Source organism: Eublepharis macularius, chromosome 10, assembly GCF_028583425.1.
Source record: "Eublepharis macularius isolate TG4126 chromosome 10, MPM_Emac_v1.0, whole genome shotgun sequence".
NCBI classification, from domain to species: Eukaryota; Metazoa; Chordata; class Lepidosauria; order Squamata; family Eublepharidae; genus Eublepharis; species Eublepharis macularius.
The window spans coordinates 30146797-30169883 of NC_072799.1; the positions used below are offsets into that span (position 1 = coordinate 30146797).

Sequence of the window (23087 nt, forward strand, 5' to 3'; positions counted from 1 at the left end):
TGCTTTAGAGATGTGTATCCTGAACTTAATTTCAAAATGGTAATTTTGAGTTAGGTAATAAGAAGTGTGTGTGTGTGTGTGTGTGTGTGTGTGTGTGTGTGTGTGTGAGAGAGAGAGAGAGAGAGAGAGAGAGAGAGAGAGAGAGAGAATCCTTCATACCCATACTTCATATCTATTTTAAAACAGTGGCTTTTTTTGCTGTATTTTACTCATTTAACCCCAAAGCATTATTTCATATAGTGCAGACCTCTCCTAAATGTTTAAGCAAGTCATAGTCACATTCTTCAGTTAACCATGATAAATCTTTCCTAAGCTTATTATAGAAAAGCAAATGAGTGGTGTAGAGAATCTGACAATTTGAGGGCATAATAATTTCTAAACTAGATATAATAAACATTCCCTGATAGGCTTGTATGAAGTATAAGCCCCGTCCTCACCTTGGCATCCTTTTCTCACCCTTTCCTTACCTCATGGTGTTATGCCTAATTCAGTCAGCCACAAGAATGCCATCTTGCGTGACAGTCTGTGTTTTAAACTCAAGTTTTATTTTATGTATTTATTATATTTCTGTCCTGCTTTTCAGCTGAAGTTGTCCCCCCCCAAATTGCTTACTAAAACAACCCAATGCAAAATAAGTTAAAATACGATAAACATGTTCCTCAGGGAGAAGCTTCTTAGCTGAGCTGGATCCAGGCAGCGTGAAGGAGTGCCTGGCTACTTCTCCTCCTCTCTCTTTGATAGCAGTTAAAAGTTGAAGGGAGGGGAGAATCATTCAGTCTCTCCAGAAGTGCATACCACAAAAATATTGTCTGCGTAAAGCAATCAAATCTGTATTTGACTTGTATGAAATAACATTAGGCCTGAGGCATTGTCATGAAGTTCCGTAAAGGCAAGAATTTTGTGTCGGAAATTCATACTATGTTCAACATTCCAGTGACAATCGCCCACTGAATCACACAGCTCTAGTTTCTGTGGGGCTCATATGGGACAGCTTCCTGGTGAATGGTGCCCATTATAATTAACAGTACAAGAAGACTGCAGTTCTGGGCTGCAGTCTTACAGACAGCTCACTGACTCGTTTTGTAAGGATTAAGGCCTCTTCACCTTACAGCACAGACAAAAGCTTACGTTTCCACTGTGGGTTGATTTTGTCTTTTCTGTAATGTGTAGAACATTCTCATATCTGAACATATGCAGGAGTTCATCCCCAAATACCGCAAATGACTAAGGTTCCTGGGCATATGTTTTCAAGTGCACAAAAGGAAAGGAGAGCTCAGCTCAGCCTGCAGAAGAAAGGAAGGGATTCGTTTTACTGCAGTATGAAAATTGGCCCTGCTCTATGTGTGCCATTAGCAGTCTGGCTTGTTTAAACCCCCCAAATGCCCCAATCGTGAACAGAGCAGCCAGTGAGGATCTGGTTTTTAAAGCAAAAGGACCACACTGTTATGACTGCTGCAAACTTCCCCAACAAGCACTTCTCTTTTAGGTGCCTGACTTCCAGTATCAGAAAAGGAAAGGCCAGAGAAGTAAGGAAAAACTTTGTATGGATTTTATGGGTTAACAGGGGAAGGTTTAGCATTCATTGAGCTGCCTTTGCTCTAAAAAGTACATCCCCAGCTCCACCTCCCTTTATATTTGGAGTTTAAATAACAACCAGTCTACTGTTGTCAAATATATTTTGAGCATGTGCATGAGATTGTACTGTTAATATCTGAGTCTCTTTTAAATAAAATTTGCCTAGACGATAACATTCTCCCCCCACCTGCCTCCAATCTTGTAAACTGTTTCCTTTCCCAGTCCTTTCCCTAACTTGGGGGTGGTTGTAATGGGGACTAGCAACCTATTTGGCTAAGATGGATAGGTTTTCTCTCCTGTCCCCCAGTCCTGTCCACAGTGATATTCTAGCAAGTAGAGCCCAGCAGTTGCCTTTCCCTATGTAGCAGAACACTGATTCTTTCCACTTAAGAACCCCTCCCACCCCCGCACACACAGAAGGCTTTGTAATATAACATTTCATAGACACTAGAACACACACTAGTCTTTGGACTTGGCAGCTCATTTATAGACGTTCCTGCTAGTGATGACATTTTCCATTAATTTCTGCAGGGTCTTTCTGGAAATGTGGCAGCCGTAGTTGCTTAATATATCATATCACTACAACTCATGGTATCATATATCATATCATATATATTTTTGAAGCAGATCTGCAGTTTCAGGAAGATTTCATTGGGCTCTGTGGGCTAGCTCTCTTGTAGTTCAGCACCATCTCTTAATGTCTGTGGTGTTTCCTAGATTTTAAGAGGATGCCTTTATCAAATAAAAGTTCTGTTGCTGGCGAAAAGGTCAAATAAACTTTTTTCCCCAATGAACTGATAATTATCATATTCCAGAAGGCTATTGTTTCTTGTGTGTGTGTGTGTGTATGTGCAACAAATCTTGGGATCTTCCAGAGAGAAAAGGGAAGAAAATACTATTTGTTAGACAGGAAATTTAACCTTTCAGTTTCATTCCACTTTTTGCAGTCCAAATAAAGGAATCTCAAAATTAAATGGTGAAAATTATGTAATTGGTTATTGATGAAAATCAATTGACCCTGCTATCAATTAATCTCCTTTCCCTGACTTATCTCAGCTGTAGTAATTGAAATGACCGTGTTCATTCTCTATGAGCATGCTATTTTGAGCACATGATATCATGTTGAGTGCTGAAATCAATTCCAATAACTTTGCATTTTAGATAACAGAAAGTCCATCGAGTATTTTTGTAGCAAGTAGCATTTCCCCTTGCTTTTGCTACAACTCATGCCTAGTAATTGGTTAAGCATGAAAGAAGGTGGGGGGGGGGGGCAATAACGTATGATTGGGAAGGTACAATTTCAAAATGTTTGTTGAAACACCAATTTCAAAAAACTAACCATTTTCTAACAGGAGTTAGGATGGACCCCAGTCTTGTATCAGCAAACATGCTGCTCCATTCTGATGGTTTCGAACATAATTGGAATGTGGGGAATGAAAAGGGAAATATTACTGGGAAAGAAAGAGATTTACTTAATCCATCCATCCCCTACTCTTATTTTATACAAATTATTCTACTCCCTGCCCCGCCCCAACTGCTGAATTTGTTGTAGTGTAGCCTTATATTATTAATATTTGGAAGGTGGGTCTTCTGAGTTGGCGTCATTTATTTTTATTTCCCTTGCTGTGTTGCCAGCTGTTCTGTATCACTTAGATTTTTATGGAGGTTTTTTTTGGGGGGGGGGGGACTAGAGTAAGAGCCTCTTCTGTCAAAAGAAATCTCCTTGGCCCCAAGGAAGACTTTGCTGAACAGAGTGGTAGGATATGTTATTTCAAGATTGTTGATGAACACAATGAAAAAAGATAGTTGATGTACACATTGAAAAAAATATCTTTTGAAAATCAGGATACAAATTGGGTGAATACAGTGCCTGGGAGCATTGCAAGGGAGAATCAGTGGGCGTCAATTAGATGGGTGAAGAGTCCCTGTGAATCAGCTATGGAAACACTGCATTGCAGAAGATTTGATAGAGTGTTTTAGGGCAGTTCATACAGGCAATACTAACCAGGCCTGTTGGATTCACTATTGTCCCATAGGCACCCTACAATTCTCCCAACATCCCCCAAAATATGTACATTGCAAGGGAAATGTAAGTAAACTCTCTTACAGGGAAGATTGTCCATTGTGACTGATTTTCTCCTTTAGGAATGCTTATTAAGCTTCCAGGGAACCCTGAGCCCCTTGGCATGCAGTTTGAAAACCACTGCCCCATGCTGCAAATGAAATTCCATCGTTGCCTTACTTTTCCACTTAACTAAGATTGTTGAGTCTTCAACGGGTTATTTGACATAACAAACTGATCTGTCATTTACTGGTTCTTGACTTTTACTGTGCCTTCTCCTCACCTTGCGAAGCTGAACAACTGTACACAACTTCACACGACTGGCCCAGTGAACCACCTTTTTTCATCCCTCTGGATCATCATGCAACAAATTTTCTACTGAGGGGTGAGAAAAATCCTTGACTTCAGGTGGTACGTTCCTTCCACCTGCACGGCTTCAAACGACAGTGAAATCTCTTGCAAATGTGCTGCTGAAGGATAACAAACTTCTGCCTGCCACATCAAAGCCTGGCCTGCAATAGCACTGGCATGCTCAGCAAGTCAGCATTTGCATTCCCTTGAGGCTGCAAACCTCTCTTCTGGAAAAGCTTGACCTTAAACAATTCCCTTCATCTGCGCCTGTGGTTACTTTCTTGCTTCGAGCTTTCAGGATATGTGCAGCTTTTTCTGAACTCCTTCATAAGCTAGGTGTGAGTGTGTGTGTGTGTACTCATGGAACTGGACTCCAATAAAAAGAGGTTCAAGTTGGTCCAAAGCAAAATCCAAAACTAGAAACCACATACAACACTTGAAAACTTGCCCAGTGTTTTGTTCCATTTAATTGGTCCTAATGAAGGTTACTCCACGGTGTCTGTTTTTGACCAAAATAAGGTTCTATTAAATAATCAGAGTATCTTTTTGTTTTCCCTTGAGATTAGAATCTAAGTTTAAGTAAGTTTATGAAACACAATGTGAAAATAGCATTTCTAGCGGCAGTTTTGCTCTTGATTCATGGCAGTGCAGGCATTCGTGCCGCTGTTTGTGCCTTATGTTTTACATACCTGTTTCAGAAAAAAGTGGTCTCTTCATGTGATCATTATTACCTTCTCAGTTATTTTTTTTGTAGTGGTGAAAACTAACCACCTTGTAGATGCTGGAAGTGGCCAGAGGCTACATAAACCCTTCCTCCTGCATATGACCATTGTTGGTTGAGTAATCACTTAAACATGGATACCCTAGTTATATCCTTAAGAGGACATAATATTTCATTGTCATTGTTGAAGATGCAGCCCCATACTTCTGTTTGTACACCTGCGTAAGAGCTTATCACTGCACAAGCCATTTTCTTTCTGTGCATTTGCATTTATAATTTCTCTCCTAGCAATGGAATATCCAGGCTTAGCAGCTTGCGCTTATATCTTGGACTGCTTTCCCAAAGACCTGCAACACACAATCTGCTGTTTTTACATGTCTTTCAATCTATAGTTTTTATGGTGACAATACTGTGTATTTCTAACTGTATAATTGCTGCATCTGAGCATGAGATAGCATCCCAGACTTTAGAATTATGAAAGGTACTCTTAGCAAGCAGGATAATGGAACTCCTTAAAGCACATCTCAGAGCTTGTGGGTCTTGTAAATTTTGCAAAGAGCATGGAACATTGTAAGCAATGTTTAAAAAGATCGAAAAGGTTTTGTAACTTTTAGAAGTGCCGGGCTCTACTTTATACTCCCTCTTTCATTCAGAGAGAATAAGTGAAATGTAAATATGGCACCCAAATAACTGGTGGATAAAAACATGCATTTTCTGACCTTAGAAAATACAGTACCTGTGTGAAACTCATTAAGAACCTCTGACCCAGGCTGCTAATAGCCATCAGACCATGTTTGAAAATGTCTTTTCTTTGAACAACAAAGTATAAAACAATCTGTAAAAGGAGAGCTGCTGTTGTATTCATCGTGGCTAAACAAGGAAATCCTCAGTTAAAAATTCCTCTCTGCCATACAGTGATTTTTCTATTAAAAAAAATATTGGTACTCATATATTAATCTGCACAGATTTCTACCAGTTACCCCCTCAGAAATGGAGGGTGGGGGAACCAAAGATGCTGATACGCAGTACCAGTAAATAGCACCACAAAAAGTCCCCTTCCATAAAGTCAGTAGATTGGGGTCCCTAAGATTTTTGAGCCTGCGGGCACATTTGGAATTCTGGCACAGTGTGGTGGATGCAGCAACAAAATGGCTGCCAGAAAATGGCCGCTGGAAGAGGTGGAGCCAGCCACAAAATAGCTGCAGTTGGCAGTGGCATGGGTGGCAACAGGCATAAACCTGGACCTATGCCAAGAGTAGCATGTTTTTAGGGCAAAAGTTAGCAACAGTACAAGTCAGCAAGAGAGAGATTACTTTCCATTCTAACCAGCATACCTGAGAGACCTCTTGAGTGGTCTGGGCCCCAAATCAAAAGAAGTTTCTCTAGCTTTTGGTGGGTAGCTGTGTTGGTCTATAGGAGAACAGCAGGATTTGAACACCTTAGAGATCAACCAGATTTTCAGGGACGAAGCTTTTGAGAGTCAGAGCTCCCTTTTTCAGATACGTTTTCTGTACCCATTTTGGGTTGTTGCTTGGAACTTATAGGTAGTTGTATGTTTTTCTTTTACAATAAATCATTTTTAGTTTAAGCATAGCAAAGTCTATTCTGCCATTTTCCTGACGCAACAGCTCGTACTGTCCAAATCCAAGCCTAAGGGCTTGTCTACGGAGAGGGATTTTTCTACCTGAGGAATCTGTTGCTTTCTTCCTGCTGTCTTTTACAACATGTAGCATTCCTAGCAAGGTATGGAAAAATACAATCCTTCGTATTCAACACCTTCCCCTCTCAACAATGTTAATGTAACTAGAAGAAACAGTGATGCAACCACAGAGAATAATAACAGTGAGCAAGGTCTATTACACAGCTATTTTTAATGAGAATATAAAGATACTAGTAAATGGCTGAAAGAATAACAAACTTCCTTCAGTAACCTGAAAGATCACTCTAGGTTCACAATGATATTGCAAACATATAATTTTTTTAAAAAAAATTAAAAATGCTCCCCCAGCAGGCAGATTATGACAGGTTTAAATGTGTGCTTGACAGGCCTCCCACTATGGCCTCCTGCTGGTAAACCCTTTAACCCACTGCTGCTCTGAAAGGGTAGCTAGAAGTCCACCTTTCTCACTGAGACAAAGTGGATTATACATTGTACATCAGCACAACAGGGTGAGACATCTAATGTAATGAGCAATGTAGTAGAACTAGAACTACAGAGGTATGAAAAAGCACAAGTATGTTAATGCAGAAAATGATGTTACATAAGTAGAAAATGCAGTGAGAAAAAATAATACATACAACAGATAATAGTTACACAATAATATAGTCTACAGTCTCATTTCCTTTATTAAAGCATCTTCGTGAACCATTCTGTTAGTATATAACTGTGCCCCCCATTTAAGGTGGCCAGGTTCCCCCGGGGGGGGGGGGAATCCTGCTGTCATCACCTGACCAGTGGGGGGAAGGGCCCAGGCCAACACACAGCAGGCGCGCTCCCCAGCCCCAATGACATCACTTCCGGAAGTGGCGTCATCACGCCCTACCAGGAGTGCACATGCACAAGAAGAACCTCAAGGTAAGTCCCTAAAATGCCACCATTTAATTGAACTTGGCCCCTTTTGTCAGGGCTTGCCGCCGCTGCCGCTGGGCGTGGCATTGGGCGGTCTGCTCCTGACGTCATAGGGGGGCCAGGGATACTGCAGGACCCTGCTCTGTGAAAGGAGGGGCGGTATACCTCACCCAGACTCCCTCTCAGTCCACTCGCTGGCCTGCTCAACCTGGCCTGCTTGCCCCCTGTGTCCTTCTTCATCCCCTCCTTCCAGAACTCTCCTCCAAACCTCCACTCTTGCATTGCACCGCTCTCACTCCACATTATCACTCCTTACTCACATCCACCACCACAGGGCTCTTCCCAGCCAGCTTTTATAGGGCTTCCTTCTACTGCCCCACCCCTCTTCCAGCCCAGTCTTGGGCTGCACCAAGCAGTTGCAGCTGGGGTAGCTGATCTGGCCCCACTGACCAGCACCAGCTGTGCCTTGTTCCCTGGCTGCCCAGCCTCCCTGCCTTGGCTGATTGCTGAAGGCCTGTCCAGCTGCAGTCCCCTGGCTAGCAGCTCGGCCTCCCTGGCTGAGCTGATGGCTGAAGGTGGGTCCAGCTGCGGCTCCTTGGCTGGTTGCCCAGGGCTTCCTGCAGAGTGCCTCCAATAGCCCCACCTGGAGTGGCTTGGCTTCTGGCAACTCCTGGGCCAGGCTACTATTTTCTAGCTGGGGCGTGGCTTTGGGCTGTTGGGGCTGCTGCTGCTTCTCCTCCTTAGGTAAGGTCTTTGGGTGGGTGACTGCTGGGCCCCCAATCCCTCTGCCCTTGCCCCCTTCTGCCTTGCTTAGTCCCCTTTCCTTCCCCAGGGGAGTGGGACTCGCTGGCTTCTCTCTGTCTCCCCCTGACTCCTGAGGCCCTGGGCCTTTGCCTCTTGCCCCTGGCGCCGGCAGGTTCTGGCTCCATTTGCCCGTGGGAGGGGATGACCTGCTGTCCCCAGGCTGCCCCCTCTGCTTGCCAGTCAGACCGGTTGACCTACTGCCTGCTGGCTGACCGGTTGACCTGCTGGCTGCTGGCTGCCCCCTCTGTTTGCCCGTCAGCCCGGTTGACCTGCTGTTCCCTCTTGTCAAGTCTGGGGGCTGGGGCTCAGACCCCGGACACCTTTATTGTGACCAGAGTGTTTAAGTTTTATGTGTTCGTGTTTTTCCACTCAGCCAACAACTTTAGGCCCGCCCGAGTTAAACAAAAACATGAATAAACTTTATTTACAAGATGTATAAAGTAGGAGTGAATTATTGGAAACACATAGATATAGGTAGATTGTGACAGAGATAGAGATATGTTGTGCTTAAATAGGGAGTGGTTTGAGAGCCAGCTATTCTTTAGCAGTCTCAAAGCCTTCTCTCTCAGTAACTGCCTCTGAGAGCCCTAGTCCTCTACTTATGAATTTGTTTTTAAACTCAAAATCTCTACCAAATAAAAATCCCCTCTCTACCTTAACTAATGAACTAACATAATTAGCTACTAGGTCATTCCTCCACCTCTCACTTTGAGAATATTTTTCAAAACATATTAAATCAATCTGTAGCACTGTTAATTTTTCTATTAAACTACAGTGAGGAAATTAAGTTAAACCTGCAGAACTGTGAGATATATATTTAATTAAAATTTAGTAAGCAATAATTAAGACTTTTATGCCCGAATTCTATCACAGTACTCTTGAGGAGTACTCCAGACAAAAGTTATCCAATAAGCAAAACGGTAGTTTCACACTAAAACCAACTAGTCTGATTTTTTAAAGTGGTTACAAACAATTATTATAAATCCTTACACTGAACAATAATCACATCAACCAAAATACTCACAATGGGGAAGTAATATAAACTAGACAGTATGCTTGGGGAGAGGAGAATCAATTAACATGGGGCTGTGGATCAATGATAGAACACTTTTTTTTTCTTGCACAAAGACGGTCCCAGGCATCTTGATAAAAAAGATAGCAGGTGTTAGGAAATAGTTTTCTCTTTGAGTCCCTAGAGAGCTGCTGGTAGATCACTAGTTAGGCTCAGTATAAGGAAGCTTCACGTGTTCAATCAGACTAAGGGAGGGGAGACACAACCAATACAAAACTGGGGGATAAAACTAAAAAGCCATAGAGAAAGGAAAAATGTTTGCCTGGGGCCTAAAGCTTACAATGCTAGGCACCAGCTAGATCAATATGGAGAAAGTCGAAGTGTCACAACAGAAATCATCCAGAGAACACACACAAAGCCTTAGCAGTAGATCTTAACTGCCAAACAGGTTCATGTGGAAGAAAACAGTTTTTATACCATTTAAGGTTTTATAGGTAAGAAGAACCAGCACTGTGAACTGTGCTTGAAGCAAATTGTCAGCTAGTATAGATCTAGGACTAGTGAGATATGCTATCCAGTAACAGCATCGGTAGAACAAAGTATTAATAAAACTTTCCAGCATAAACTCTTTATATATACTTCCATTTTTAGATGATACTATTAATAGGCAACTAGTATCATGGCCTAAACTTGTATACCAAAATATGTAATTTCTAGTGGTGGTATGTTCAAAACTCTGTAAAAAAATACAGATTTTACAAAGCAGATGGAAGGCTGGTGATTTATTAAGCCATTGCATCGTTATAGATATGAATCTACTCTGTCCACTAGATTTATATCATATTTTTCAGCTTATAACAAGATCTGCTTTCTCAGAGCCCTGTGAAGCTTTGACTTATATGAGGATCTTTTTAGGCTGTTGAATACTGGCTTTATGGTACTATAAGTTAGAAGCAAACCATTAGAACAATTTAAAAACTAAGTGCTTTTATTTAAAAGCCTGAGTAAAAAGAAATGTCCAACCCCTAAACTCGAGTAGGGTATATTTTGACCACTGTTGGTTGCCAACTTCTGGGTGGAGCAGACTTCCTGCCCTCAGTGGGCCCTTCCTGCCACCACTCAGCTGGGAGAAAAATGGAGGCAAAATTGAGGGACTATGCTAGTGTTCCAACATATTGGCATCACTTCCTGTGTGACCAGAAATGATATCAACACATTGCCAGGGACACTCTGGGATTCTAGAGTGCCCCTGGCAACGTGCTGACATCATTTCCAGTCACACAGGAAGTGATGTTAGAGTGTTGCCAGCAAGGTCATTATGTCACTGGTTAGGGTCCCAAATGTCTTTGCCAGTCTCCTGCCAGTTGGCAGCCTTGTGCTAGGAGCCCTAAGATGGGACCTGGAGATCTCCTGGAATTACACCTGGTTTCCAAATAATAGTGATCAAATCCTCTAAAGAAAATGAATGTTTGGGAGGGTGTGGCATTATACCTTGCTGATGTCCTTCTCATCTGAAAACCCCACCTTTCTCAGGCTGTCTCCAGATCTTTAGGAATTTCCCAACCTGGAGACGGCAGCTCTGCTAAGGAAGATCTTAACTGGCAGACTGGACACACAGATAGACCCACAAAACTTCAGTAATACATTTATTAAAGCAAAATATAGGAATTGTAAATGTATGATTAACAGAATTCTTTCAGCATCCAGGATCTAGTCCAATCTCTCCCCCCACATACACCCTGCCCCAGTGATATATACATTCTCCCCAGTAAGAAGAAGAGTAATGAGCTGTTCAGCTGAAGGGCCTAGTGCCATCATTACAAGTGGATCAGTTATGTCATCTCTAGCTTGTTTATAATAACTATAAAGCAACAGTCTCTATCTCCAGTGCAGCACAGGGGCATAGTCGGTCATTTGAAGGGGTGTGCTTAAATGACCCTCAAACACTGCTAATGACAAAAGGTTAAAATGTATTGTTGATGTAAATGCTGCCCTATATTTTGGTACACATTTTTAAATAGCTTTCACTTAAGTTTTGGAAAGTAGAGGGATGCAGTCCTTCAAATACTGTAACCCTAAACTGTTTGGGGCCTTGAAGGTAGGAACCAGCTCTTTGAATTCTGCCTGGAAGCACAGCTATAGTTAAGCTGGGCAAAGGTAATTGTTGGTAGGCTGGGGACGGGGGTGGAACAGCATCCTCTTGATCTCTTAACCTAAGAGCACTACATGTACACTGTTCTCACATGATGGGAAAAATTGATATTTCAGGTATCTCAGGGCCCATCGGGCTAAGCTGGGTTAGAAAGAAACCTTAACCGATGCCACCTTTAAAAACATTAATGTGTAATGCCTACTGTTTTGTTTCCTCCCCCCTTACTTGTTTTAGATCTCAATGAATGTGGACTGAAACCAAGACCGTGCAAACATCGGTGCATGAATACCTATGGGAGCTACAAGTGTTATTGCCTGAATGGGTACATGCTTATGCCAGATGGATCATGTTCTAGTACGTCAAGACCCCTCTGCTGAGTAAAAATTCACATCTATCATTTTAAAAACATATCATGAGTGAAGAATAAACTTTGCTAAATTAGACAACGAAATGTAGAATAATTCATTTATTGGATTTTGTTGTCACAAGTTATTCTAACACAACAGAGTTTCAAGTCACATAATCACTTTATTGGGGAATGTACTGTTTCATTCAGATGAGACCTTTATTACCTGCCTGTGTTACTACAATGTAAACGTAACCCATTCAAAATGACAGATGTCTGCTAGTGTTCCTGTTTTAAAACTCAAGTGTAAACTCCCCCCAAGTCCAGTTCTTTACGACTCATTTCGTAGTGGATATTTTGAAGACTAAGAATGGAAAAGAGAAATTGCTTTAAGGATCTTTTGTGCAGTGAAGGGATTAGATTTTAAAAGGAAACTTTACAACATGATGAAATTGTACTGGTTCATTTGAAGCATCAAATAATTTTTTAGCAGGCAGTTTCCAAAAAGCTCGGATTCTTAAAGACCTGTGAACAAACTTCCTGAGTTACTTCAGGATCCTAAAGGGTTACTAAGATTAAATGTACGCAGGGGTCATTTCATTGAAAAAGAGCTGGAGGAACTCATTAGCACAAATCATTAGCATAATCATTAGCATATGCCACACCAGAAGTGTGTCATTAGCATAACTGATTTGCATATGCCACACCCCCTGACATCACCTATCCTGGCTGTTTTGGACCCAATCCTGGTCATTCAGGGCCGAAATTGAGTCCAAAATGGCAAAAAGGGGCTGAAAATGGCCGAAAAGGTGCCCCAAATGGTCAGGATTGGGCCGCTGCTGAGTGGGCAAGTGATCCACCATCCGTCAGAGGCCCAATTCGGGCTGTTTCGGCCCTAATCCAGACTGAAACGGGCCCAAAATGGCCGAGTCAGGTGGGTGGGGCCACCTGACATGTGACCTCTTTGGGGAACTGCCGGAACTGCATTCCTGCGCGTTCCCCCTCAAAATGAGCCCTGAATGTACATACATGCCATCAAGTTGCAACTGGATTATGGTGACCCCAGCAAGGGGATTTCAAGCCAAGTGAGAAGCGGAGTGGTTTGTTGTTGCATTCCTCTGTTGAGTAACCTGTCTACTAGGGAGATCTCCCATTGAAGTTCTGGTGACTGATCCCGCTTAGCTTCTGAAATCTGACGAGATCAGGATATACTATGCCACCTTCCCTCCCCACTAAGATTATAGATCATGTTATTACCTCACTGCTGCACCTGATGTGTGGTTAAAATTTCCCTTTGCCTCATGAAAGGATGAAACAGGTGACTGAGTTTGTCTGCAAATAGTTTAGACTTTTGCATGGGGGGGGGGGGACAAATTGGAGTTGTACAAAGTGGAAGAAATCAAACAGACTCAAATACTTTCCCCACTAAAATCAATCATAATCTTTCCACCGTTGTCTTCTGTTTACTAAATTTCACTTTAATTCTATCATTAAGCTTGATAGAATACAATTCAACACAGACTTTAATACTGAGCCACTTCTAATTGTTTGTAATGATAATCTCTCAACAGATGCCCTCACATGTTCCATGGCAAACTGCCAGTATGGCTGCGATGTCGTGAAAGGGGAGGTACGTTGCCGCTGTCCTTCACCAGGTTTACAACTAGCATCTGATGGTAGAACTTGTATTGGTAAGTCAAAAGCTGTAAATATATATTTTATATGCTCTCCCTTTACCAAGAAATGGGAAATCTTGGAAAGTTTTCTAAGAGTCAGCCTTTTTTGGAAGAAAGGGACTTGAAAATTTAGGGTTCCCCTGCCAAAATCTTTCTACAATTTCAGCAGGTTGAATATGTGTTACAAGACTGCAAAAATAATAGTGGAAACAATTCACTGGAATAGTAGTCCATTCTAACCCTAAGAATCATCTTCATTCTTTTGGTGTTTTACCTTTGATAGGATATGCCCTCAAGGCTAAAACAAATGAGTAACAATATGTAGCTATATGCATTTTGAAAATTTCAAAACCCATGACGCAGTGTTACCCTTAGTGGAAATAAGGCAGATCCTCCCATAATCCATCTTTTTAATTAAAACAAGTAATATTAAATAATAATTGGCTAGAGTTCACATTGGTGGTTAGAGTTATTACAAAAATCTGCTCGAGATTGAGAAACCACATGAAACAACTGAATTCCTGCACTGGGCTTTCACACAAACGTATTGTGGACAAATGGCTCTGTTGTTCTGAGATAAGAAGATAACTGAGCATGGCTGTGTTACATTAAGTCACAGTTTCCATGTAACAGCACATACAAAATCAGAATAAAAGGAAATTTCCAAAAAAAAAATTGTGACTATTCATGTTTACAAAGAGAACTTTAGAGCATTCTTAACTATACAAGTCTCTTGCTGCATATGACTGATTTTTACTTGTAGATGTTGATGAATGTGCCACTGGGAGAGTGACCTGTCCTCGGTTTAGGAAATGTGTCAACACATTTGGAAGCTATATTTGCAAGTGTCACAAAGGCTTCGATTTGATGTACATTGGAGGCAAATACCAGTGCCATGGTAATCATATTAATCATATTAATTTATCAGAAAATCATTCCTAGAAGGATTCTCTAAAAGGATATGGTTATATGCATGTATGTATGTGTAGCATGTGTTTTTGTTTCAGAAAGAAACTACATATTTTAGGGTTTCTCCTCCCCCCCCCCGTGTACAATAATACCTATGGATGCCAAGGCCCCAGTGGGCACAGGAATTTCCTGCCCTCAACTCCTGTTGCCTGCTGTAGCTTGAAGTGGCAGTGGAATAAATTTTATTTTTAAATGCAGCCTAATGTACTTACCAGAAATTCTTACCAGAAATTATAGAGAGTGGTTCTAGGAATAGCCAGAAACTATGGTTTTACTATAGAGTTTCTGGCAATTACTAGAGCGACCCTTTGTTACTTCCAGTAAGAATTTCTGGTAAGAACACAAGGCAGCATTTTTAATTTTTTTTCTCCCATGATGTGCCCCCTTACCCTTACAGTTGCCAGGACTATCTGGTGACCTTAATAATACCCTATGTTAGGGATTTCAGCCTCCTGGAGTTGCCCTGGAATTCCAGTCTATAGATCACGAGAATCCAATCTCATGGTCTATGATAGAATGTTCACAATTGGACAGACGGAACTCTTCCTAACTTGCTGCCTGAGGGCCAAGCTACAAGTGACGAATGACACTTGAACGGCAAGTGGATTGAGTGGAGCGCAAGTGAACAGAGAGAAATACACTTGCCATTCAAGTGTCATTCGTCACTTGTAGCTTCACCCTGAGAGTCGCCTCCCCTCTCTCCCTCTTCCCTCCTTTTGCCCAGGAAAGGAAACCTCCAAAAGCTGAGGGGGGGGGAAGCTTCCAGAAATGGCTGCATGCTCTTTGTGTGTTGATATTGACTTCTTTGCCTTGGAGAAAGCATTGGATTTTCCCCACATAGGAAACTGTGGAGAGTAGCTGGGACTCCTGGGAGCACCTTGTTCAGGGCCCGTAAAATTGGATTCCTTGACCCAATCTTCTTGAAAATTGTGGGGGTTTTCAGAGAACAGCAAACCCTCACTTCCCTGTAATTTTGGTGTATTGTGCTCCGAAAAGGACCCCCCCCCCCAGCCCCCTGCAATGATTCTCCCATGGAGAATAATGGTCCCAGTTATTTCCAGATATTTTCGGAATTAGCTGGGAACACCAATACCAGTCTGTCCAAAAATCCTGGATTTGACTGGCTTTCCTGAATATACCAAAAAATACAGATTTTTCAGATGTATTTTTGGACCAGCTATACCAAATTGCAGAACTGTATTAAAATACTCCGCTCCACCACCCACTTTTTATCCAAAACTCACAACAGGAGTAGCCTAGAAATTCACTCCTTTTTGGAAGCCTGGATGTCCAGTGACGTCTTAAAATTTTTTACTAGAAAAACTAGAGGAGGTTAGCTACAAAGACCTTCTGTATAAGAAAGAGAGGGGGTTGGTCGTTATAAATATAGTTTCCTTGTTCTGCTTGATATTAAATCCTTATAGGCATGTGGCCCGAGCTCAGGTACCAAACACCAATTTTAAATGCTATAGTTTTGTTGCTGAGATGTGCAAGCTCTGTCAGAGAATGTATTTGTGAACTTTTTTGGAATAATAATACTAACATGCCAATTCTACTTTACAATTAATCCAAACCATTGCTTGGGGATGAGTATATTTAGGAATTCCAAGAAGAACCACAATATGACAGGTGAACTCCAGGATTCTTTGTAATGCCACAAAGGATGCTAGACCACCACTCTTGGATATTATACCCAGGATATCTTCTCTGATAATACACGGGAATTGGAAATACATTTCTCAGAGCAGGCAGTGCTTTGAACAACAAAAGATCCAGGGCTGATTCCGCATGTCAAAGTACCATTAAAATCATTCATTTGTGATATTCTTTCTTTGTTTTTCACCACTGGTATGATGAGCTTCAGTAGTATAAAAAGAGAGATTGATGGCTGTATAACTTGAAGATGCCTGTACTGTGATCTGCCATGTGGAAAGGGTTTTGATGTGATTGTTTTTCTGTTATAGATATTGACGAATGTGCACTTGGCCAGTATCATTGTGGAAGATTTTCCCGATGTTACAACACACAAGGATCCTATAAATGTAAATGTAAGGAAGGCTACAGAGGTGACGGAATGAATTGCATGAGTATGTAATGCTCTTTGTCATCTTGAATTCCAAAACTAAATAAGATGGAAACATAATCAGGCATCTCTCGAGATCCAATCATGTCTGTCTCAGTTTCACTCAGCAGCTTTAAAGGAATGAACAGTATATTTAAAGTTTTACGGGTTTTAATATGCTAGCATAAAAATACATAGCTTCAAGTTCTTTTCATTCTTAGAATGAAAACCCAGTGAACCCAGTTTGCACTCTCGTTCTATGCATTGCTGTAGTAGTTTTAATAATTCTGCAAACTATGCTTTGCTTCTAACAGGAATGTGGTCTTCTTGTCTTCAGTGCAGGTTGTTTTGTTACCACTTTTCCTTGCCTGATTATATGTTGTATAAACTTCGTCATGATAGGTGTCCCGACCTGAAACATCTTGTTATGGAGATCAGCCGCTGCAGAACAGTCTTTCTTAACAGGACCCTCCACATACATATTCCCTGGTTCCCTGACTCACTCTGTATTTTCATTAATGAAGACCCTGATACCCATTTCTAGTCACCTGTCAAACTTCCCTTAATTGACTTCATTGGTGCATATTATACCATTTACTATTTATTTATTTATTAAATTTGCAGTCCGTGCAAGCAGGCTCAGAGCACATCACATCAATTTAAAAATACAAAAATAAGCAGTTAAAACTGCTAGCATAAAAGAGCAGTTGCTGTTTCACAGCCAACCCTCAGCAACGCACATTGCACAATCCTGTATATAGTCATTTGGGCCCATGGTGGCCAATGACAAGCAACAGATAAGAAAAGCAAAAACTGGGAGGGGACACTCCCCCCGCCCCCCGGTAGGAGGCCGGAGAGGAGACTCCTTTGTCTCAGTCACCAAAGGCCTGCTAAATCAGTGGGTGGGGGTCAAAGTTTAAGATTAGAACACGTGCTTCAAATGCAGAAAACCGTCTCTAATCCACATGTTCATTATTTCTGCAGTACCAAACTCTGAGTAGAGAAGAGCAAACGAGAAAGAAGTCTTTGCCAGTTCCTCTGTAGATGCTCTCATTTTATTAGACGTTCTTCTTCCAACCCACCTCAAGTTATTCCTTTCTAAAAAAAAATACCCACAGCCTTCAAATTAGATGGAAAGTTTAGGGAATCTGCATGGTGTAATAGCATCTAAGAGATTACAGAGTTAGCCAACAGTTGCCTCTGTTTCCAGTGAGCCCTTTGCAGCATGGAACAAGATATTTTTAAAGAACAGAGTTGTTTGAACTATTCTTTGCTTATTTGTTGTGATTGTATGCACGTGCAAGGCAGGAAGTAAGAACTTTGGTGGCTTGTCCTCTGCATTTGTGAAAAATTGAGATTGCTGGTGTGTTAATTGAGATGCATTCACAGTTGATGTTGATCAGGTGACATGCATGACAACTCTGAACAAGCAATTTATTAGTGAAAATTAAATGGAAATATCTTTCTTTGGAACACTTGGCAGAGGCCCTTGTTGATAGTACTAAATCTTTTACCAGCCTTCGATGCCCTTGAAAATGACACAGGTTTTGACTCAGCTGAGGCGCATGGCAGAGGTGAACAGGATCCTTTTAATGTGGTTCTCTCTGAAATGGTATCTCAGAGAGAGATGTGGGGTAAGGGGCTGTCTCTATCTGTTTGGTTTTTTTGTACAGTTTCTAAAGCAATCGGGCTTTGGAAATCCTTACGTGTACAGACACTAATTAGATATAACTAATGAAAATTAACTGCAGTAAATTATAAATGCTTTCCGTTGGCAAAAATTCCTTTTGCAACCAATGCAGAAGTAATAATGCTAGTGGAGCTTAAAAGCAAAAACATGCAATGTTTCAGTTGTCTAGAAGCTTGCTATTTGTTTTCTCTTAATCATTATGTTAGCCATACCAGTCTACTAGAGCAAATCTGTGAATTACATGTTACACCTGTTGGGGACTATGCCAGAAATATTTTCGATGTGGCAAACAATACCCATCCTGGCTATAATGTCTAGAATTACTTACTACGTGAGTTGTTGCCAATGCATTGCAAGCCTCCTTAACATTCCTACCAGGACCATGAAGTTTTGCTTAACGTATTCCACATCACAAACAATTTGAGTTTGCATACAAGTTGGATCAGAGACAGCTAGATTTGTAGTACCATTATTAATACCATTATTAATATTTTATGCCACTCTGTTACCAAGCAGTCTGAGTCATACCACAACATAGAAGACTTAGAGGTCAGCTGTGCTAGCTGTTCCCTCTCTTATGCTTTTCTTCCCAAGTATTAAATCACACTTTGCAGCAGTGGTACAAGCCTATACTTGTGCTGCTACAGGTTATGTCAGATGGATTAGCCATTTCATCCAGTCTTGTATGGTTAGATTTCTGAAAAACATTTTACTACAGATGGAATAATGCATGTATTTAACATGCTCAGTTCTCAATATATGATGGGTATAGGCAGGGCTTTTTTTCAGGGGGAAAGGCGGGGGAATGGAGTTCCGGAACCTCTTGAAAATGGTCACATGGCTGGTGGCCCCGCCCCCTGATCTCCAGACAGAGGGGAGTTTAGATTGACCTCCGTGCCGCCGAGCAGCGCGGAGGGCAATCTAAACTCCCCTCTGTCTGGAGATCAGGGGGCAGGGCCACCAGCCATGTGACCATTTTCTCTGAGGGCAACCCACTGAGTTCCACCACCTCTTTTCCCAGAAAAAAAGCCCTGGGTATAGGTGCCTCCCATTCCCTACACTTACCAAGAACATGCCCAGAGGAGCCATTGCTATTACTAAAACACTGAAAATCTGTTGCTTAAACCTTAATTATTGTGAACCAGATGGAGTATCTCATTGTATAAAGAAAGAATGTATTGTCTTGAATAATGATGATATATAGGCACAGAAATAGCTCTTATCAATCACATTTCAAAAGGTAGAAAGAGAAACATTTACAGAAGCTACAGGTTAGATGTAATATTTTTATTTTTCATGTAACTGTGGCCACTTTGAAGTAAATAATTTAGTTGTTGCTTTTGCATTGTGAACTGGGTTTGTCTTGCAGGAAGGGATGACTGTTTTTTTTTTCCCCTCCAGCTATTCCTAAAGTGATGATTGATCCATCAGGCCCATACACTGGTTTTAAAGGCAATACGACATTTCCAAAAGGCAGCAGTGGAATGACCAACAGAATACCTGAAATTGGAGGTACAAAGCAACCTGTCAAAACGCCACATGTACCAGCTACAGCAAGACCTGCTCCCAGGACAACAATAAAGCCTATGCCACGTCCAACTATGAGGCCAACACAAAAGCCATTTACCAGATTTGTAACAAAGCCTGCAACAACAAAACCAGCATGGAAGCCAGTGACAAGACTTCCACCGATGACGAGACCGCTGCCATTTACAACACCTCCAACACCTCCCCCAACACCACCCAAGCCCATCACAACACAAATGCCAAGTCTTACAACTGAAGAGCCTCAACATGTTCCTACTGCAGCAACACCTCCTCAGGGATTTACAGTTGACAATAGGATACCAATTGATCCACAGAAACCACGAGGGGATGTATTTAGTAAGTAACACCCAGTGCTGTTATATGATGACAGTTGGAACTATTGTCAGGGATAAATTCAGTAATTGTGGTGTTACCTCTAAAATCACTTGCAGAAATTGCATGCAACATGGAAAACTGTAGTGATTTGGACCAATGCAAGGCCTGGTGATTTTAAGCTGTAGGTGAAGCTATTAAGTCAAACATATGCTGGCTGTCGTGGTTTGGTATGATGCATTATATGACCAGGGCTTTTTTTTCAGCTGGAACGCGGTGGAATGAAGTTCTGGAACCTCTTGAAAATGGTTACATGGCTGGTGGCCCCGCCCCCTGATCTCCAGACAGAATTTAGATTGCCCTCCACGCCGCTGGACATCAGGGGGCGGGGCCACCAGCCATGTGACCATTTTTGCCGAGGGCGATTTAAACTTTTAAAAACTCCCCCCTTGTTCCAGCTGACCCAAAGTGACATCATTGGCCCTGGGAGCATGTGTGCACTTTGCGTGCACACATGTGGTACCAGGGGCACCATCTCCCGCCAAGAGTTGTCCCCTGTGCTGGCAACCCACTGAGTTCCACCACTTTTCCCAGAAAAAAATCCCTGGTTATATCTCTTTGTCTTTTTGTATCTACTTCATTCAACTTTCTCACTGCAACTCAAGGTGGATTATAAAATATAGAAAACAATCAGATGGCGTAAAATATTCAATAAACAATGCAGTAGGATTAGGATTACAGAACTGTAAAACAATGCAAACAAAACTAAGTTGTGACATACTATAATGCAGAAAGTGTGCTACAATAAAGAAGACAATGCAGTACAAGCAAAGTAATATATACAGTAACAATGCAATAAACTATAATCCTGTTCTCTTATAAAAATGACCTCTTGAGCCATGCTATTATACTAGTTTTGATATAATACATTTGTAAACCGCTCTGAATGGACATTAAGTTGTCCTGAAGGGCGGTATATAAATTGAATGTTATTATTACAGAAACCAAGCATCGTTTTTCTAGACCCATACAAATTTGTAATATGTATCTTGTGTCCACATACATATATGAAATAATATAAGTGGACTGTATCTCAATAGGTGTACGGTCTAGGCTGGGCTTCTATGGACTCTCGAACTGCAGTACAGGGTACCCATTTTTTTATTTGCATGCTTGGACCTTGACAATACTTATCAAATGAAACTTGCCAGTCTATGTAACAATGGCACACTTCAATATCTTCAAGTTTGAAAGATGTTCGAAAACAAAAATGCAATTGAGAATGTGGATCAGCATTGCTGAGAGTTTGTTGTTATAAAAAGTGTTCAAAATCTAGTCTAAGACATGAAATTATTGCTGCGGTACAGAAAATTCCTTCAGTTTTATTACTACAAATGAATGAAAGCCATAGATGAAGTGAGAATGATCTTGGACCCAATTCTGTTTTAGTGCACATGCTTTCAGGTTGCAGAATGCTTTTCTGCATGAAATGTTGCCATCCACAGGCTATTTATTGCTAAGCAACTGCAAGAATCAAATTAAAAATAACTTGTGGTTCCTGCTTTATGGAATGTGGCCACTGAAAGGGATACACTTAAAGCTTATGATTGTAAAAATGCTCTTTGCATGAGGAAGTCTTGCTCAGAAAACTCTACTGGTATTGCATTGCCTTTATGCTAGCTCATCTTCATGTCACATTTGCTGGCTTGTGTATTTCAGATGCTTGCCAAGAAATACCCAGCACTCTGTTTCATCTTTAGCACTGCAACTGAGGTTAATTATAGAGCTTGGGAGGGTATTTGGATAACTTACCATTCAGTTTTATAAACAGTAAAGTTGCTGAACTTCAGTAGGAGGTGAATTTTGTTACCTTAGAGCAAATGGACAAATTCCTCGTTGCATGATTTTGGCTTTGCTTCAGCAACTCCCTGCTAAATAATTCTTTGAGACCTCTTAAAACTTGGCCATTGCTAACAGTACAGTTCAGTTGTCTCTCTTTTACATACCAGAGGCATATAAATTGAGGGCAGAGGGCTGTGAGCAATATAATGGTACTACTAAAAAGAGCTACCATTTTATTTCTTTTAAAATCCTGTCAGGAGTTTCTTTTCAAACATTTTGTGTAAGTTATGCAAGTTAGAAAATAAATCATAGGTAAAAGCACACCAATAAATATTTTCAAAGCTCAGTAATGAAGTCTATATTCTATGGTATGGGTGGCAATTAAGCCGCCCTCCAACATTGGGGTTGAACTAGTATGATTTTATGGAATGTCCAAGATTATTTTAATTGAGGGGAGGAAGCTGTCAGAATCTTTGTAGTCCAGATTTTGTGAGAGAAGGGGAAGTTGTCAGTTTGTCTGGGATTTAAATGTAATGTGCTAGAAATTCTGAAAGCACCACAGATGCAGTGACTAGAAGTGACATTTATCTATTTACTTGATTTATACCCAGCACTTTCTCCACAAAGGGGCCCCAAAGTGGTTTACATCATTCTCCTCTCTGCCATTTTATCCTCCCAGGAACCCTGTGAGATATGTTAGACTGATAGAGTGGGATTGGCCCAAGGTCACCCAACAAGCTTCAAGGGGTTCAAACCTGGGTCTCCCAGATCCTAGGCCGACACTGTAACCACTACTTCATCCCCCCCCCCTCCATTTCATCCTCCTGCTCAACTGCCCAAGAGCTTGCAGAGGCAGGAGATGGAGATGCTTCCTAGAAGAAGTTTGGAATGCCCTCACACTCCTGTCCTTAGACTTTGCAAAACGGAACTTTTGTAGAAGGGCTTTTTTGTAAACCGGAGTGCTGTTTTTAATACTGTTTTATAGACTTTTAATATTTTAACTTTTTTAGAGAGTTGGCCTATACATTCTGTAAAATAAATAACTCCCGAAGATGCCAACTCTTTTTATATTTCGTTGATGTTTAAATAAATAGTTAAGTATTCTGCATTCCAAAAAACCAAGGAAAAGTGGTCCACAGCAGAGAGTTCATTACTCATTCCAAGTGCCTTGACTAGTCGGTTTTCATCCTTGTACTAACTTAATGCCAGAGACTGAACAGCCATACTTTCTCCTGGCTTCACTGGGAAATACCAGTTACTCAGCATGCATGCCTTCTTATTCAGGGCTACAGATACGTGAAATTCAATACCATATTAATCACATATTATCCTTTTGTTGATATACAGGGAATCAAAGGCATAGCTGCACGATAATACATGCAAGATGCCTCTCATG

At 41.2% G+C, this 23087-nt stretch overlaps 1 protein-coding gene across 4 annotated transcripts in view; it reads left to right on the forward strand.

Annotated features, from left to right (window-relative positions):
* The window catches only part of NPNT (nephronectin), an 89375-nt gene that overhangs the window by 38596 nt on the left and 27692 nt on the right, over positions 1-23087 (forward strand). For 2 of the 4 annotated variants that reach the window (XM_054990194.1, XM_054990195.1), the window contains 6 exons: positions 3930-4022; positions 11481-11600; positions 13164-13283; positions 14032-14166; positions 16202-16324; positions 19391-19873. In XM_054990194.1, coding sequence (XP_054846169.1) covers positions 3930-4022; positions 11481-11600; positions 13164-13283; positions 14032-14166; positions 16202-16324; positions 19391-19873 — 1074 coding nt within the window. The remainder of the gene's footprint in view (positions 1-3929; positions 4023-11480; positions 11601-13163; positions 13284-14031; positions 14167-16201; positions 16325-19390; positions 19874-23087) is intronic. The other 2 variants (XM_054990196.1, XM_054990197.1) reach the window with 1 other exon arrangement.